The 18226-nt window shown below is 35.2% G+C and overlaps 3 protein-coding genes across 3 annotated transcripts; all 3 read left to right on the top strand.

Annotated features, from left to right (window-relative positions):
- Positions 1-8606: 8606 nt before the first annotated feature.
- Positions 8607-11947, top strand: LOC118047797 (probable LRR receptor-like serine/threonine-protein kinase At4g37250). The gene is made up of 2 exons (XM_035057171.2): positions 8607-10589; positions 11103-11947. The coding sequence occupies exons 1-2, from the start codon at positions 8942-8944 to the stop codon at positions 11771-11773; spliced, it is 2319 nt and encodes a 772-aa protein (XP_034913062.1). The 5' UTR covers positions 8607-8941; the 3' UTR covers positions 11774-11947.
- Positions 11948-14138: 2191 nt separating this feature from the next.
- LOC118047794 (microtubule-associated protein RP/EB family member 1C) lies at positions 14139-16915 on the top strand. The gene is made up of 6 exons (XM_035057168.2): positions 14139-14357; positions 14458-14613; positions 14700-14803; positions 15942-16158; positions 16228-16341; positions 16438-16915. Exons 1-6 carry the CDS (start codon positions 14250-14252, stop codon positions 16717-16719), a joined length of 981 nt encoding a protein of 326 aa, XP_034913059.1. The 5' UTR covers positions 14139-14249; the 3' UTR covers positions 16720-16915.
- A 175-nt stretch (positions 16916-17090) lies between these two features.
- On the top strand, positions 17091-17810 carry LOC118047796 (uncharacterized). The gene is made up of 2 exons (XM_035057170.2): positions 17091-17291; positions 17404-17810. The coding sequence occupies exons 1-2, from the start codon at positions 17271-17273 to the stop codon at positions 17623-17625; spliced, it is 243 nt and encodes an 80-aa protein (XP_034913061.1). The 5' UTR covers positions 17091-17270; the 3' UTR covers positions 17626-17810.
- The last annotated feature ends 416 nt before the right edge of the window (positions 17811-18226 follow it).

The following is an 18226-nucleotide window of genomic DNA, read 5'->3' as shown; positions in this document are numbered from 1 at the left end:
GACGTGATTATTTGAAATTCTTGTCAGTCACTACTTTCATACAATGTTGTTGGAGAAAGGTATTAGCAATAATAGAAACTACTTTCATACAATGTTGTTGGAGAAAGGTATTAACAATAATAGAATTTCGAAGGCTTAAACAAGAGGTTAATGAAGTCGCTATTAATCCTATTCAAGATTCGAGGGCAAATCTTCTTGAAAAGGGAGGGAATGATACGGTTTGGCCTTGTGATTTAACCCAAGCAGGTCAGATCCAGATTTTGTCATAAAATTTTATACTATCTAGTTTTATGTTGTTAAACATAACTTCAAATTCAACTGTTGGATTGAGCTGAAACTTTTCCAGAAAATTCTAGAGGAATTTGTCTATGTAGGGGTAAATTTGTAGGTGAATTGGAGTTTGAAAAGGATTTGTGATAGAGGTCAAAATAGGTTGTACGAATTATATTATTTACTTCCTTTTGACTTGTAGACTTTCTATTTAGTAAATATTTTTTTTTTCTAAAAAGATGTAACAACTTGTTTTGGGAATTTTCTAATTCCACAAGAATCTTTAATGAGCTAAAACATAATTTTCAAGAGTGGCAACGATTCATTAATGTTCCAAAATCCTTTTCTTATAATGATTTCTTATTTATCCTGGCTACACAAGGAAAGAAGGGATGATGCTATTTAATGACAGATTAGTTATTTTTATTATTTTCTTTCTTGTGTGGGTTTAATTAAAACTTTGTTTTGATTTAGAATCCAAGGCTTGTTTGAATCAGGTTATGGATTTTTTTCAGTTTAGGGTTTTTGGGTAAGTTTGTATGTGGATCAGTTCAACCCACAAGGATAGATCCATTTGGGTTAATTTTTAAAAACTATTTAAACACATATAACCTAAATTCTAGGGCTATTGATGAATATTACTTCTAAATGTTTCAGTTTTAACGTGTAAGGGTGATTCTTGCATTCTTTAGTTCTTGAATAAACTGAATTAACTGGCTTCGTGATGTCATTCTACTCATTCCAATAATGTTGGTGTCTTGGAACAAGTTTTTATTGTGTCGCTGACACGACCAAAAGATTGATGTTTTCTCCTAAGTGTAAAAGTGTCGAAGTAATAAATAACCCGGCAAGACTGGGGTCGAACCACAGGGAGGTTAATTGTATAAATTATAAATAACAATACAACAACAACAATAGTAATAATAACAATAATAATAATAATAATAATAATACTAGTAGTGGTGGTGGTGGTGGTAAAAAAGAGGGAGAAGTTGATGAAAATTTTAAGATGGAAGATCAATGTGATAATTAAACAATGATAAAAATAAGTGTCAAGGTTAGAGGATCTACTAATGGTATTTCAAACAAATATAGTATAAACTCTTATTACTCAATTGAAAACCACACACAAAGGAGGTTCCAATCGGATGATTTATCATTAATAGCTCATTATAAATTGTTAACATGATCATATTAATTATCTTATTTAAGTAACACCAAACTTTTAAATATAGTCAGGAATTCATGATGCTAACTTATATTAACAACAAATCAAGCTCCTTTCATAGCACATGTGTAGTTAATACCATACGGTTGGGCTATGAGGGTGCCAAGCATTTGTTGTACCAAGTGTTATACAACACAAATCTGGATTAACCATTTAACAAGCAAGGTATTAAGAATTAGTAAGATAAAAAGATAAGACATGTTAATATTAAACATTAAGATCCATGTTGAGTTTACAATATACTTATTCTTACACCATTAGTGTAACCTTTTCACCTTGACATAATGAACTTAGCTAAACATAATGAAGAAGAGAAACATAAATAAACAAAACAAGAACACAAATAAGATACAAGTTAACTAAGTAAAGGAAAGGAAATGAAAAGTATAAACAAGATATTAATGAAAGCAAAACTTAAGAATTACAAAAAATATAAAGAGAGAGAGAGCAAGAGCAAGTTCTTGATCAAAACAACCAAGCCTCTAAATGCATGGCAAATGCCTCTTTTTGTAGGCCAAAATTTAAAACTATTGATTTGATGACTAATTGTTGAGTGGGTGGCCAACTCTTAACTTGGTGAAAATATTTATCTTCTTGTTTGAATAAAACGTCATTGCTAGCATCAGAATTGAATCCACCTTATGAAAGTTGTAGGAAATTGTCTTAGCTTTTCAGGAAAAAAAAATTGAAGTCATTTGGATTTCTAGAACTCGAGATATGGGCTGAACATTGAACAGTGTCTGGGCAGCAGGACAGATTCAGACTTCTTTATTTTTTGCTATAATTTGAACTTGAAAATGACCTTCTTAGATCTTGGCCTCCACATGAAAGTTGTAAGCCTATGTCTTACCAAATCTGTCCTAAAATTTGAGATCATTTGGACATCTTGAACTCGAGATATGACCCAATTATCGAACAGTATTCTAGTTTAGATTGCACCAATATCTCTTTTCTAAGTTTGGCCCTCTCTTTGTCCTTTCAATTTCAATAGTTAAACTCATTAATCAATCCTTTTATTTATGTGATAGGCCTACATTTAAGATGAAAATTTACCATAAATTAAAGGTATCTTATATTATTAGGTATGTTATTATAAAACATGCTTTAGTTAAGGAGTTATTGATACTTCAAGTGCAAAATGATGATATAAAACCTTGATAAAATGCACTTTTAAGTACTAATCAGTCGCTCTCCTATTAGACTTATTTTGACTTTCCGGGATCAGATCTCAATATTGATTGTGGGTTGCTTGACTACTTGATTGCGAGATTCGCATCAGAGTGTCTAAAAAAAGTTATTAAACCCTACTAGTTCGTTGGTATGGCAAGTTAACTCATGTTAAGATGTCTTCGTCTTAATAATTTTTTAAAAAAGATTTCATCTTATTTTTCTTAATTCAAACAATGTTTTGACCACTCATTTAGAATACATTTGAACTCGTCAAGTCAACCAAATTATATGAGGCCAACCTCCACACAATTTTAATTGAGTCTTGAGTTAAGCAAGAAGCTATGTCAAGAGATCTCCAGGTTAACCTACTTGACCGATTTTAATGACACTACAAAAGAGTTTCTTGAGCAATGCATATCCGTTGTTTTATTTTTATATATTTTTTAAAACACTCACATTTAAATTATCAAATTGTTAATTTTTTTTAATATATATAATTCATATTTACTTTTAGGATAATGATAAGATATTATCTACAACACAAATATTTTGATAAAATATTTTTAAAAAATTAAGCGAGTTGATTAAACAAAGAGGTTACAATTAGAGAGATATTATTTTTATTTTTATTTCAAATCATTCAAATTTTTATTGTTATGTGTTCTGACTGCTCTTGATTTTTATTAAATGATTGACATAAAACAAAAATATTCTATTTTTTAAAATAAATTAAATATAAATAAGAGAAGAAAAAATTATTCTTGTTTCAATGTAATTTAAATTATCACTATACTTATAAACAAATATTGCCATATAATTTAAAAAATTAAAGTGCTCGCTTCAATTCAAGATTGAATATTTTTAATTTATATTTATTTTATTTATTAGTTTTATAACTTAGTCTTTAGCTAATTTTAATAACGTTTTTTAGCATTTATTGATATATATCATCCACAATTTATTTCATTAAAAATATTCCTAGAATTTTGAGCTCGCAATTAAAAATCTTCTTGATGCTAGAACACACATTAAAAATGCTTGTATATTTTGTCCATATTCAACAAAGATTTTGGTATGATTTGGCATGAAGCGTAGAGTTCCACTCTAGTTGAGCGGAGGGAAAGATCCAATTAAAGAACTAATGCTAGTATCAAGTAATAAAACTAAAACAGAGTAAGGTAAGGTAAATGAGATGGAGGATTTTGCTGCTATTATATTAGCTGAAAATTATTTATTTATTTTAGTTGAAAACCCAACAAATCAGTGTTTTCGGGAGTGATTTTTATGATTTTAACATTTTTATATCTCAATTATCTAAAAACACTGTTTGGTATTTCTTTCACTTCGAAAAAAAGTACAGCCGTGCTACCGCCAGGGCACTGAGAGGCTCCGAGTTACGGTCACGTCTGTTCACCAGCGCTGCTTTCAATAGGTAAGAAGGTCGGGCGGTCCTCTCGTTGTTAAATGTTAAGCTCGCCGGTCCATACTTGCAGGTGAGATCTCCGGTCTTACTTCCAGGTTTCGTCGGTCAGAGTCTTTACCTCATTATGAAGACAGAGGCACGCGTCTTTAATATTTTGTACTCGTCATGGTTGATGTGTCTGTATTGCCGTGACGTGTCAATGTGGGGGCAGATAGTAACCAGTACTCCACAGGAGGTGAAAATGGTGTTGCAGCTCGACTACTGCATGGTAAAAACCAGTCCTGATCCATTCTGGAATTTTCATTTTGTTTTATTGATGCCCTTTAAAAGAAAGGGATAGAGCCCGATTTGAAAATTTGGAATTTTATTAGAGCACGACCAGATATTAAAAAAAAAGAGAAGAAAACCTTAGCTAGCATGGCAGAACACATTAAAATTGCTAGGCACATAAATGTGACCGCAACAAGAAAATCCTTGGTATTGTCCCCCATGGATTGGGATTCTTTTTTTTTTTTTTGATTTACGTGGGTGTCCGGGCCAGCTTGCGCACACCACGACTAATCCCACGGCTCACTGAACATCCTGCAAACCCAGTAAACATGTAAAGCACCGCGGGGGTAACAGGCGTGTACGATGAGATTTGAACTCAGGATGCAGAAGAAGGGAACAAATCCCTTCAATCGCTGGGCCAAGACCTCAAGTGCCTATGGATTGAGATTTTGTTACCACAAGTGTTACAACCCTAAGAATATTAACAGGAAATATACAAGAGTACCTATAAAAAGTATAGGTTAATTAATCATGCTCTGGATTTGTTCTTTAAAATTTACTAATTTGAATTTCACAAACTTGAAGATTATTAAAGACTTACATATTCATTAATTTTAAAACTTGTAAGATTAGTCAAGATGTGTACAAGTTGGTCCAGACATCCATATTAATAATATAAAAAAAAATACAGGAACACATTAAAATTGCTAGGCACATAAATAGCTAGTATTGTCTGATGATGCGTGCCCTCCATGTTTTCAAATCCCAATCCATGTACACATCTTAAAACAAATGACTGAAGTAGAAGCAGCATGGCATTGAGCAGCTGCCCGGAGGATTAAAATAAAAAATAAAAACTATACGGGGAGGGGAGTCTTGAGACTCTTGATCCTATAAAATAAGATGGAACGAAACCAAATGACCGAGCTGTATTTCTTGAGATGAAGTTAGACCAAGTCAGCGCCCTCTTGGTCACGGGGTCGACTCCATTACTCCAAGCATGATCTCCTCACGCAACTACACTCCATCCCTTTTTTCTTTCTTGATTTACTTTTACAGCAATAAATTAAGAGGAAAAACTAATAATAAAAAAACACAATCAACTAGCGGCAAAGCACGTGCAGTTCCAACCCAGAAAAGCTAAAGCTTTTTTGACGAGATTCAACTAGCTTTTTGTCAATGTAAATACAAGTGATAAAAAAGAAAAAAGAAAAAAAAAAGGAGTTGGTCATGTTGAGGTGGCCATCGAGCGAAGAGGGAGGGAGGGCATGGAATGGTTCCTAAGACAAAACATACTCAGCTGCCCCACCAAGCACAGGAAAATACCAGCAACCTTCTATGGCCTTTGGTTTTATATCTTAAGAGTTTATAAAAGGTCAATTATGCAGTCGTACTGCATACCATATTAGCTCATCACTGTCTAATCTTGTCTGTCAGTAATTGAAAAAAATAAAAAAATCATGGAATAATTTAGAAAAGCTCAATCATGCAGTATGTACCGTTTACCTTTGTTCTTCGAGGTAACGATTTAATTTTGAAATTGTAATAATGCTACAGCATCTGCAATCAATAAAATTATGGAATAACTTATTAATTTTACCACAAGATACCATGAATCTACATTTTAGCTGGAAACGGGCAAGACATGTTGGGACAATTAGACTTGCACATATATACACTTGTGTTAGAAGGTAAACAAGGCAAATTCTTGTGCTAGTTGACTGGCTAGTGTTGCTTGCCCAAGAAGAGAAGGGGAGGCATGATCCATTGTTCTAGGTCAGAGAATCGATGAAGCTGTTTTCACCTCAAGCAAGCCCAAAAATGGAGATATTGACTGCGCGAATATGGTACACAGACTCTTTTTTCCCCTCCCACAAACCTGGCCTAATTTTACCCTAGCAGACATGTGAAGCTTTGTTTTTTTCCCATCGCGGCAGGGGGGTTGTGTTTTCGTATCTTTAATGTGAAGTGAAAGGGCAGTCACATCCAAATTGCTTTGCTATAACATGTTTTGTCAATTATCATGGCGATATTAATGTTCATGGCTCATTGGTGTTTAAAAATCTGGGTTTTTTCTCAAGTAAAATGCTCATTATATGTAGGTTTTATATATCGCATCACACATGGATATATAATTTGCTGTGTCAAAACCCTGGTGGGTAGCTTTGGTGATCCAAGTTTATCCTTCCAGAGAGTTTCCATCTCTGGGTCATCTGCAGCAAACAGACATGATCCAAGGGATATCTTCGAGGGTATTTGGGAGTGTATTTTTGAAACGCTAAAACAAGTTAGCTCTTCCTCTTACCTTTCTTCTGGTTGCTGTTACCAGCTTTTGACATAGAAAAAAATAATAATAAACAAAAGGCTAATGCTTTAAAGATTCTTGTTTGCTTTCAATGGTGGAAGAGGGGATTTTATTTAACCAAGATGAAAAGGAGGCTTCATTATTGTAATGGAGATACCAGAAAGAAGGTGAGATGTTATTATAGGAGGTTCAACTACTTCGTTAATCGCCTTCTTCAACGAGATCAGCAAAGCTTCCATAAAGTATTTTAAAAGACTTGGAAAAACAAAAGAAATATAACTATTTTCAAACCTAAAATGATGAGGGAAAATAAAAGAAGGATGATGATAGATGGGATGACGAACTCCCATGTGTGTCCAATTGTAGACCCGCTAGAGTACAGAAAGGTGCAGCTCTGAAAAATCACTATACGCAATGGACTCTCTCCATTTCTTCTTCTTATTTCCTGCACAAGAAGTACAAAGAGAAGCAACAGGAAGCTATGACGAATACAAGACACAAGAAGCCAAATGTCAAAAGTGACTCAAGGATTAACTGTTGTGAATAAAGCCAAAGGGAAATCTACAGCAATCTACAGAATGTATTATTGGAATTTCATGCACAGGCTCCAGAAGAGGAGCTAAGATGGACCTCCTACTTGTTCACCGTCAAAAAAGAAGACTACTTGGATTCTGACTTGGAATCAGATGAATCGAAGCTTTAGTTGCGTTTTGATTTTGATCCAAGTAGTGTCTTGGATTCTAGATTTTGCACAGAAGAACAGACACTGCAGTTTTTTGTTGGTGTTCAAGTCTCTGGTCTGTAGGTTTGCTTAAATGAATCGATTTGCAATAATTATGTCGTCCAGAATAATTGCAGATGAGGAAGGCTAAAGCCCAATTTTAGATTCATCTGTCCACGGAACATCAATTGTTTTTTTTATTATTATTTGAACAGCTCCAAAAAAAAATTACCCGTGTATATTAATTATATAAAAATATTTCTTAATTAAAAATATATTTTTTTAATTTTTATATTGACACATTAAAAATATCTAAAACAAATATTAATTTGATATTTTTTTTATTTAAAAAATAAGTTAAAAAAAGAAACAGGAAAGTGAAAGAATGTCGTGAAGGGGAAATTTACACTTGAAAATTGAAATGATGGGAAAGTAATTAAACAAGAATCTTCGATGGCAATTAGTCCCGTCATCATCAGTCCAACTTACAACATGTACTATTTTGGAATGATTTGGTTATTGCTGGCCCGTGAAAATAATAAAAATCTGAAAATTTTGATCTACATTACAAATATGTACGATGAATTTAAGTGAGACTTGTCTTGTGATGGGCCATGAAAATAATCAAGGTTCCATGTTAGAAAATCCCACTTTGTGGGTTCACCTTTAACTCTCTGCTATCTTCAAGCAGCATTGCAGAATAGATCCCAGGAAGAGGAGGAATTCATATTAGATGCTAGTCAAATCTCAAAACGATGGAGCCATGAATGAAGACTAAAAAGCTTCCAGAGATTCAATAATGACAGTGTTATGAGGAGCTAATACTATGAATTTTGGACCACCCGAACAACGATGCATGCAATTGAAGCTTGCAATTGCTGTTTATTTCCGGCAATTAGCCAAGCTTGTGTTTGACATCACATGTTCATACGTGTTCGTGCTGTAATGGCCCTAAAAACCAGAAGAAACAAGCAGGTAAGAACAAAATAAGTGAAGTGGAAGCTGTCTTGTGAAGCCATAACATGAAGTTGTGCTCGTTTGCAATCTAGCTCAGGTAAAATAACGTGGGTCACTGGCAACTCCACACTAACATGGTACCAAAAAACAGTATAATATAGTAATGGGCTCGACAAAAAACAAGGATTTGTAATGTCAATGTAACACTGAACAGTACTGCAACCTTATAACTCCATCTGGATGTCTTGTAGCAAAGATGCTATTCTTGTCGCCCATTTCTTGGTTCTTAAATGTGAACTGAGAAGAGAGAAAGACCAGACAGATGGTGGTAGCAATTATTCATTCATCTCTGCTAAACCTTAATTAATACATCCGCAGAACTGCACACGACGCATTTTTGTATCAAAGAAAATTTTAGTTTGGTGGGCTGGGCATCTCTGTATCCACTGCTACATTTCTTTATTTATTTCTTTAACTACTTCGATCACATGGCTTCATAAATCTGACTTACACCTCCCTCCCTCCCTCCCTCGCGCTCTCTCTCTCTCTCTCTCTCTCTCTCTCTATAGGAGAGATGTGGGATCATTGTGAGAAATCATGAGCTTCGAAAGTGTTCAGCTCCATTTACGGTGGAGAATTCTTGCACTTGGACTCTTACTTCTTGGAGTTCAATCTTTTGGGCTCAGCACAGATGGTGTTCTCTTGCTCTCTTTCAAGTACTCTATCCTTAGCGACCCTCTCTCTGTGCTTCAAAGCTGGAACAACCGTGACCAGACTCCATGTTCATGGAATGGAGTTACCTGTGGATCTCCTGGAACAGACAATACTTACTCTCGTGTCACCGGCTTATCTCTCTCAAATTCTCAGCTTCGTGGTTCAATTCCAGCCAATCTTGGCATGATTCAATACCTCCAAAACCTTGATCTATCCAACAATTCTCTTAACGGGTCCTTGCCTTTTTCACTTCTCAATGCAACCCGACTCCGGTTTCTTGATCTGTCCAGTAATATGATCTCTGGTTACTTACCAGAGACCATAGGACGGTTACAGAATCTTGAACTTCTTAACCTCTCTGACAATGACTTAGCGGGGACTTTACCTGCCAACCTCACTGCTCTCCATAATCTAACTTTTGTTTCTTTAAAGAACAATAATTTCACTGGTAATCTTCCTAGTGGATTTCAAACCGTTCAGGTTTTAGATCTCTCTTCAAATCTTCTAAATGGATCTCTACCTCATGATTTTGGTGGTAACAATCTTAGCTACTTGAACGTCTCTTACAACGAGCTTTCAGGTCCAATTCCACAAGAGTTTGCTAATGAAATCCCATCTAACACTACCATTGATCTGTCATTCAACAATCTGACAGGAGAAATCCCGGAATCTAGTCTTTTCTTAAATCAACAAACCAGTGCTTTTGCCGGAAATCCTGATCTTTGCGGCCAGCCAACAAGAACTCCGTGTGCGATTCCTTCTTCAGTAGCTACACTTCCAAATATATCTGCACCTACATCACCTTCTGCAATTGCTGCAATTCCAAAAATTATAGGCTCCAGTCCTGCAACTACTCCTCCAGGTGATACAGCAACAGGGTCTGGACAAGATGAAGGTGGGCTTAGGCCAGGAACCATTATAGGCATCGTAATTGGTGACGTTGCCGGAGTTGCTATTCTTGGTATGGTTTTCTTCTACGTATACCACTATTTAAAGAAAAGACGGAACGTTGAAGCAAATATCAAGAAGGAAGCCACCACTGCAAAGGATAGTTGGTCACCTTCATCTTCAGAGTCAAGAGGGTTCACAAGATGGGCATGTTTACGCAAAAGAGGGGAAAATGAAGAGGATTCTGAGTCTACAAGCAGTGGCAACGAAGCAGACATTCTTGATGAAAGTCAAAGGAAGACAGGCCATCATGAGCAAAACAGAGAAGGGACTTTGGTTACTGTAGATGGTGAAAAAGAGCTTGAGATTGAAACTCTACTTAAAGCATCAGCTTACATATTAGGTGCTACTGGTTCTAGTATAATGTACAAGGCAGTTCTTGAAGATGGGACCTCATTCGCAGTTCGAAGAATCGGTGAAAACCATGTAGAGAGGTTCAAAGATTTCGAGACCCAAGTCCGTGCCATAGCCAAGTTGGTTCATCCAAATCTTGTTCGAATTCGTGGATTCTACTGGGGCGTTGATGAGAAGCTCATTATCTACGATTTTGTCCCCAATGGTTGCCTTGCCAATGCTCGTTACAGTAAGTCCTCCAATCCCAAATCAAAATTAGATCTAATCCATTCTTTATTTCAATCAACAGGTTAGAACTTAGTGCGCGTAGACGACGGTGTAAAGTAGTCTTTTTTACTTCTTTCCATAATATTTATTGGAAAATCATCATCTCCAATTTGCTCATTCATTGCACTCCATGAGTGCCCCATTCTGATTGACATGAAGTCTGCAAAGGCGAGCAACAAGGGACCGAAAGGTTTGACGGTGGAGCAGGTGTACCGTAACCTTTGTTTTTAATGCAATCTGTGGAAGTCAACTAAGAAACTGGCAGAGGGTGCTCATATTTGCTATCGTTAGCCCCACAGTATTCGTCGATACGTGGTGATGTGCGACGATATACGTTACCTGTAATCCCAGTGAATAACTTTCCCCCGTTGAAAATGACCGCTTTTTACCTTTTCCACACACTTTCTCCTTTGCCACCTCGCCATGTGTAAGATGCTCCAATGTTCTAATTCTTGGCCGCTTTTTTATTTTACAGGGAAAGCAGGCTCGTCACCATGTCATCTACCATGGGAATCCCGGCTAAGGATTGCTAAAGGAGTGGCCCGTGGGCTGTCGTTTCTCCACGATAAGAAGCATGTGCATGGAAATCTGAAGCCTAGTAATATACTCTTGGGTTCTGACATGGAGCCTCGGGTCGGAGACTTTGGGCTCGAAAGGCTTGTGACTGGCGATACAAGCTCTAAAGCTGGAGAATCGACTCGAAATTTTGGGAGCAAGAGGTCGACTGCATCGCGCGATAGCTTTCAAGATTTTGGACCAGGTCCTAGCCCAAGCCCGAGTCCAAGCTCGATCGGAGGTTTATCGCCGTATCATGCTCCGGAGTCGCTCCGGAGCCTCAAGCCCAGTCCGAAGTGGGACGTGTACTCCTTCGGGGTGATCTTGCTTGAGCTGCTGACAGGGAAGGCTGTGGTCGTTGATGAGTTGGGCCAGGGAAGTAATGGGCTTGTAGTTGAAGACAAGAACCGGGCTTTGAGGATGGCTGATGCGGCGATTCGAGCAGACGTGGAGGGTAAAGAGGATGCCTTGTTGGCTTGCTTCAAGCTAGGGTATAGCTGTGCTTCTCCTCTGCCGCAGAAGAGGCCAACGATGAAGGAAGCCTTACAAGTGATTGAAAAATTCCCATCTTCTTCTGCGTCATATCCATAAGGTCAATGATGATTAATAATAAAAAATGGAGCCCATTGTAAAGAGATGTATCTATCGTTGACTTTTGGGACGTTTGTTTGTCTCAAGGTTTTGAGTTGTGTTTGGGTGAGATGATATATTATTAATTCGTAGATCTATATATTTGTGAAGCTAGTTTTCACATTTTTTGACTCAGTCTACAACTTTTCTTAATCTCTGGGTCTTGGGATTGGATCGATGCATGATTTGTTTTCCTCTTATTCATCTCATTTTTCTAGGTAATCTTGTCTTCATTTTTTTTTAAAAAAAAAAAAAAAAAAAAAAAACTAGGTATGCTGGTGAAGTTAGGGTAACCCAACACATAATTTATTATTCGTTATAATAGTTAATAATTATTTTGGCTTTTAGTCATTAAATCTTTTAACTTGGTATTTGGAGACTTTTACTTGGTATTGGAGACAATGTTATATTTTCACTATAATATAAATATTTTTTGATAAATATATATATAGGTTATATTTGTAATTTTGGTTTTAATAAGTATTTTGGCTTTTAGCCCTTAAATCTTTTAACTTGGTATTGGAGATTTTAACTTGGTAATGGAGACATTGTTATCTTTTTCACTATGATATAAATGTTTTTTGATAAATATATAGGCTATATTGGTAATTTCAGTTAATGTATGGTCAAATTCAACCCTTGAGTAAAATAATTCAATGCCTACTACTCAAGGGCATTTTTGTATTTTTATTTTTTATAAAATAATATAATTACTTTGATAATTTAAAGACAAAACCAATGAAACTCTCACATGGGAGCTTTTTTGTTCAATTGACTTTGTTTTTATTATAAATTTTAAGGACACTTGGAGGTATTGTTTTAAATTATATTTATTGAATATGATTATATTAAAAAACTCGCTTGCACTAGCATGTGGACGGCCTCCATGCTTAATGGTTAAAATTATGTTAAATTTATAAAAAGTTTGAAGATTTATACTATCTTCGTTGATTTTAAAGCTCGAATTTCAATACTAAAAGAATTAAGATAATATATTTATATTAAAAAAAAACAATATATTATATTGACTCGAATCAAATTGGATTAACCAACCAACTTTGCTATCTAGTTTATAAGACAATGATAATTCAATAGAAAACATTTTTTTATTTTTATTAAACTCAATTCTCAATCAATTCAATGTTGAATGATAAAATTAAAAAAAAAATCAATTAAAAAAATAAACAAAGTTAACATGGGTTAACCAATCAAACATTGGTCATGAGACCAAGATAACCTTATAAAAATCAAATTAAAACAAATCATAAAGTTTAATTTTTAATTAATCAAATATTGAATAATAAAATTAAAAAAATCAATTAAAATTATGACACGTAAAACCACTCAATTCAACCAGTCATTCTCATGATTCAAATAATAAGATTATGATAATCTCATAAAACGTAAACTAAAACAAATTATGAAGCTTAATCCTTAATTAAGTCAATATTAAATGATAAAATTAAAAAAAATCAAATAAAAATTAATATTCTTCATTTGGTGACCTCATTAAAAATATTATGCTAATTGATATAATTATTTTTATTCATATTCTTATTGTATTTAAATGGAAACAATAACAAATCGAATACTCATGGATGTTTTTTAATAATCCAAATTCAAGGTTGTATATTAAAATATTAAAAATAAAATTATTTCCTTATCGATTCAAAACACTTTTTTATATCATACTTATTTAATTAAAACATATGCTTACTCAACAATTGTTACCGGTTAAAATAAATGAAAAAAAAATATTATGATAGAAAGAATAACATAAATCATGAATACGTGCATATAATATATTCTAAATTCTCTATAAATATTCAACATTAAAAAATATTAAAATTTTATATTATATGATTTTATTATTTTATTGGTAAAGGATTTATTTTAAAAAATAATAAGAATATAAGAAACATATATAATTGAACTATTGTATTATCATAAACTTCTAAATAATTCAAGAAGCTTTAATAAGGACTGATATAGCATGGATACAATTTAATTTTATTATTTTTACTTTCTTAATAAAAAATATTCAATATACCTCATAAAATTAAAACTTATAATTGGTTTAAATCAAAACAATATATATCAATAAAAATTCTGAGAGAGAGAGAGAGGAATATATGACTAAATTATGGTTACCAAAAGGCCTAAAGTGCATTGTTCAAAGCCCACAATGATTTGGTCTCCCTTCAAAACCTAAGCCCATAAAACTCACCCGGATCCAAAAAAGACCCACCCACAAACCCCGGTTCAGACCGCAACGGTTAGATAGTTCCATGTCAGAGACTTTAGCCATTTTGAATTCCAAAAAGAGCCCGCTCTCCTCTCTTTTTAAACTCTCTCTCTTGTTCTCACTCTATCCACACACAAAACACGCACAGAGGCTCAAAAATCGATCGATCGAGAGAGAGAGAGAGAAGCAGAGATGGCAACTAATATCGGCATGATGGATTCGGCTTATTTCGTTGGCAGATCTGAGATTCTCTCTTGGATTAACTCCACTCTTCAGCTCAATCTCTCCAAAGTCGAAGAAGTAATTTCGTTGCTGATTCTCTTCTTTCTCTCTAATTTTGCCCTAATTTGTTCTGATCGGTGCTTTTTTGTTTTTGTTTTGACTTTCTGTAATCATGTAGGCATGTTCTGGTGCGGTGCATTGTCAGTTAATGGATTCTGTTCATCCAGGAATGGTGCCAATGCACAAGGTCAATTTCGACGCCAAAAATGAGTACGAAATGATTCAAAATTATAAGGTTCTGCAAGATGTTTTTAACAAGCTTAAGATCACTAAGGTTTGCGTATGCAATTTTACTTTTCAGATCTCTTGAATGTTTCGTTAGTTTGATTTTGATTTTTTTTTTTTGGAATTTGTTTTTAGCATATAGAGGTGAGCAAGCTGGTGAAAGGCAGGCCGCTCGATAACCTGGAGTTTATGCAGTGGATGAAGCGTTATTGTGATTCTGTCAATGGAGGACTTGTCAAGTAACTTCACAGTTTATTGTTTTGTTAGGGTTTGCTTTGATTGAAGTAAATAAATTGGGGGAATTGTTGTTGTGTGATTGTGGTCAATTGTTTGCAAAATACTTGGAACTTGAATTGCTGGATGTGATGATGAGTTTTTTGGAATTCATGCGCAATTTCTGTGTTATATGATTTGTTCTTATTGTATTTGCCGAATTATTTTTTGGATGTGGTGTCAGGGTTTATCGAATCAGTAAATTCGAAAATATTACTCGGGTATTACATTTTTTTTCCTGACAATTTGGAGTAAAATCTCTTGAAATTGTGGAGTCTCTTTGCTTTTTGAGTAATGGGAATTAGAATGGCTTAAAAGTGATTTAATTTAAATAAAATAAGGGCCCTTTTTTGGAAACGATACGTAAAAACAGGAATTGATGAATTGCAATTTTTTTTAATCTATTTTTTGACAACAGAGTGAAAAAGTTTGACATATTTTCTCCAGTTTCAACCTGGTTGTCTAAAATTATATGTACTGTTTTTACATGCTAAAATTTTGTCCATCTCTTCTTCTAACCTTTGTAATGTGCAAGTCTTCAGTTATAGGGCAAAAATTTGCAACCAGTTTTAGGCAATACTTGCAAGATTTTACTTCTTTTCTTTTCGTAGTTATAAAGTTGCATAAATGCTGTGTGATTTCTTTTTCTAGATCATAAATAATAGGACACCTGTACAAGGTTTGAAGTGTTTGTTCTCACAGTGTTGAGAGTCACGGGTTTGTATTGGTAGTTGGATGATGTACACGGAAGGGATTGGTGCTTACTACTGATACGAAGCTACCTAATACAGTGGTCGTGATTTATACGATGACCTCTATTGCTTATAAGCTGTACACGTATCAGATATAGACGAACATATGATGATCTATCTATATTCTATAAGAGACTGTCCTGTTAATGAAATTGCCTTTGACATTCGAAATATATGTGTGTGTGTGTATTTGTATATTTGAGAGTTTTTAGTATCCCTTTTCGGTTTGATAATTGCAAATTTCCTATTACTTCGAATTGATTTCTGATGGTATACGAACAATGATCTTTGTGAATAGAGTCCTAGTATAATCATGATGCATTGATGATTTACTTGCTGCTTTTGTGGTTAGTTACAATCCAATGGAAAGGAGAGAGGCTTGCAAGGGAGGAAAAGAAACAAGCAAGAAATGTCTACAGTCTCAAGCTTCAAGCAAGGGCTCTACAACTGCTCCCAAAGTTCAGTCTTCTCACAATGCTCGAAGGAACGATGTGTCCTCGGCACACCCTTCAAATCAATCTGTGAAGGCTTCTAAACCTCCTTGTCCAGTGCCTGCATATGATGCACAGGTATTATATTATTTTAAGGAACGGGGCTTTCATAGCATGTAGAATCTAATGATACAAATTGATATGCAGGTCACCGAGTTGAAGTTGTCAGTGGATAGCCTTGAGAAGGAGAGGGACTTCTATTTTGCAAAGCTGAGAGATATCGAGATTTTGTGCCAGAGCCCTGGGATTGAAAACCTACCAGTACTACTTCTATGACTATCGGACTTGCGTTGTTTAACTGGATAATTTAATTATTTTCTCAAAGTTGTAATCTGTGATTCCTTGTTTTTTCCACAGGTTGTTGCAGCAATGAAGAGAATCCTTTATTCTACTGACGATGATGCATCAGTATTAGCAGAAGCTCAAGCCATGGTGTCGCTTCACCAGAAGGAAGCAGAGCACTTGGGTCCCATTGCTGAGAAATCAACAGACGAAAAGGAGAATTCAGATCCTCAGAAGAGAAAGAACATTGTGAATCTTGATGTTGACGCTGTAGGCATCTCAACATTGTCACCGAGGCAAAGGCTTTCTGATGCAACAGATGTCCATTGCAGCGGGTCACCTCTTATGACCTTCTGAATTTTTTACCATAATGTTTTCTTCAAACATATGTAGTGGTAATAGTAGCATCTACAGCAGCACCTATATCTACAATATTCGCAGCCCTTTTACCAACAGTCCTGCTTGATGTTATATATGTAGTAGATTTTACATATATAGCTCAGGAAGCAATAATAGTCGGACAGCTGATTCAACAGCTTATAATTGTTGAGTATGAGTTTTGCTTGTGTTGTGCTATCATGTGGCATTGATCTTCCATGTTCTTTTCCAATATTTGTTCGTCTTTTGTTCTCATGTGTCACTGCATGCTCGAAAGAAAGTAGTAATATTTTTTTTTAGGATTCGTGACAAGGTAAAGTGACACGTGGAGGTGTTTGCATGCTACAAGGGCCCTTTCCTTGGCCTAGCTTATCGTCCCATGAAGACCAAGTAACAAATGGCCATCTTTACTTGAAAAAAGAAAAGAATCAAAGAGAGACCTTTCCTATTTAAACATTTATTAGGAATGATAATTCCTCCTAGCATTCCCACATTAAGGTTTCAAGAGAATCGATCGCCGTGATCTTCAAATGAATACGCACACAAGAAAGGTACTCTCTCATTAGCTTGATTTGTTTTGAATATAAATGAATGGCATGGCTTTTGTAATTTCCATGTAATTCTTGATCTTCCCTTTCTTTCAATAACTATGATGCCCGCCAGGAGACGGAGGCTACTAATACACAAGGTGTGCTGGAAAAAAGGGTAGAAACAGTAGATTATAAGTCATCCCCAGGGCAAGGCCAAGAGATGAGGAGGGTGGTGGTGATTCACCAGTCCAATCACCATGAAAATTCAACCACAAGTGGTGGCATCTTGGCCGGTGCTGCAGCTTCTGTAGCATCCACCCTGGAGTTTGCCAAGGATGTTAGTTCTGGAAAATGACAGCAAAGAGCAGAAATGATTGCATGAGAACCGACCCTCTTCAAGGTTCTGTTTATTATTATTCTACAACTTCGACTTCAACACTAGTTGTGTATTGGTCAATCCCCTAATAAATTTTGTTCTGCAAGCGGGTGTTTCTTGGCATAAACTATATGAAATCATTAATCAAGCTGTCATTATTTTCACTTTGGTTCGTTATCTCCATTTCTTTCCATTATTTTCTGCTTGCTGATGCTTCACAGTGAAATTTACCTTCTTTTCTTTCTTCTGTTTCTGTGGAAAGACTAATCATGTTACAGAAAAAGCAAGAGCAATGACAGCGAAATCTACCTACAGCCCACGCAGCATGAGCAAAACATCAAATTTACTATGGCAGAATAGATTTATATTACCATGATGTAGCCGGCAATACATGTACAGCAGCAACAATACTGCAAAATAAAAGCAATCTTACATAGTTAGTGCCGCAGAACTGTGATAGTATTGGTCTAGACAGATTTATGCTCGCTTTCCTACTCAACTTGGAAACAGATTGCAACCATTCCATCCCAATAAGGCCACAGCTTCAAATCAATGTCAAATATGATAATATATAGTTGCC

This window comes from Populus alba, chromosome 7 (assembly GCF_005239225.2).
Source record: "Populus alba chromosome 7, ASM523922v2, whole genome shotgun sequence".
NCBI classification, from domain to species: Eukaryota; Viridiplantae; Streptophyta; class Magnoliopsida; order Malpighiales; family Salicaceae; genus Populus; species Populus alba.
Note: the sequence above shows the minus strand (reverse complement) of the source record. Positions and strands in the feature narration are given on the sequence as shown.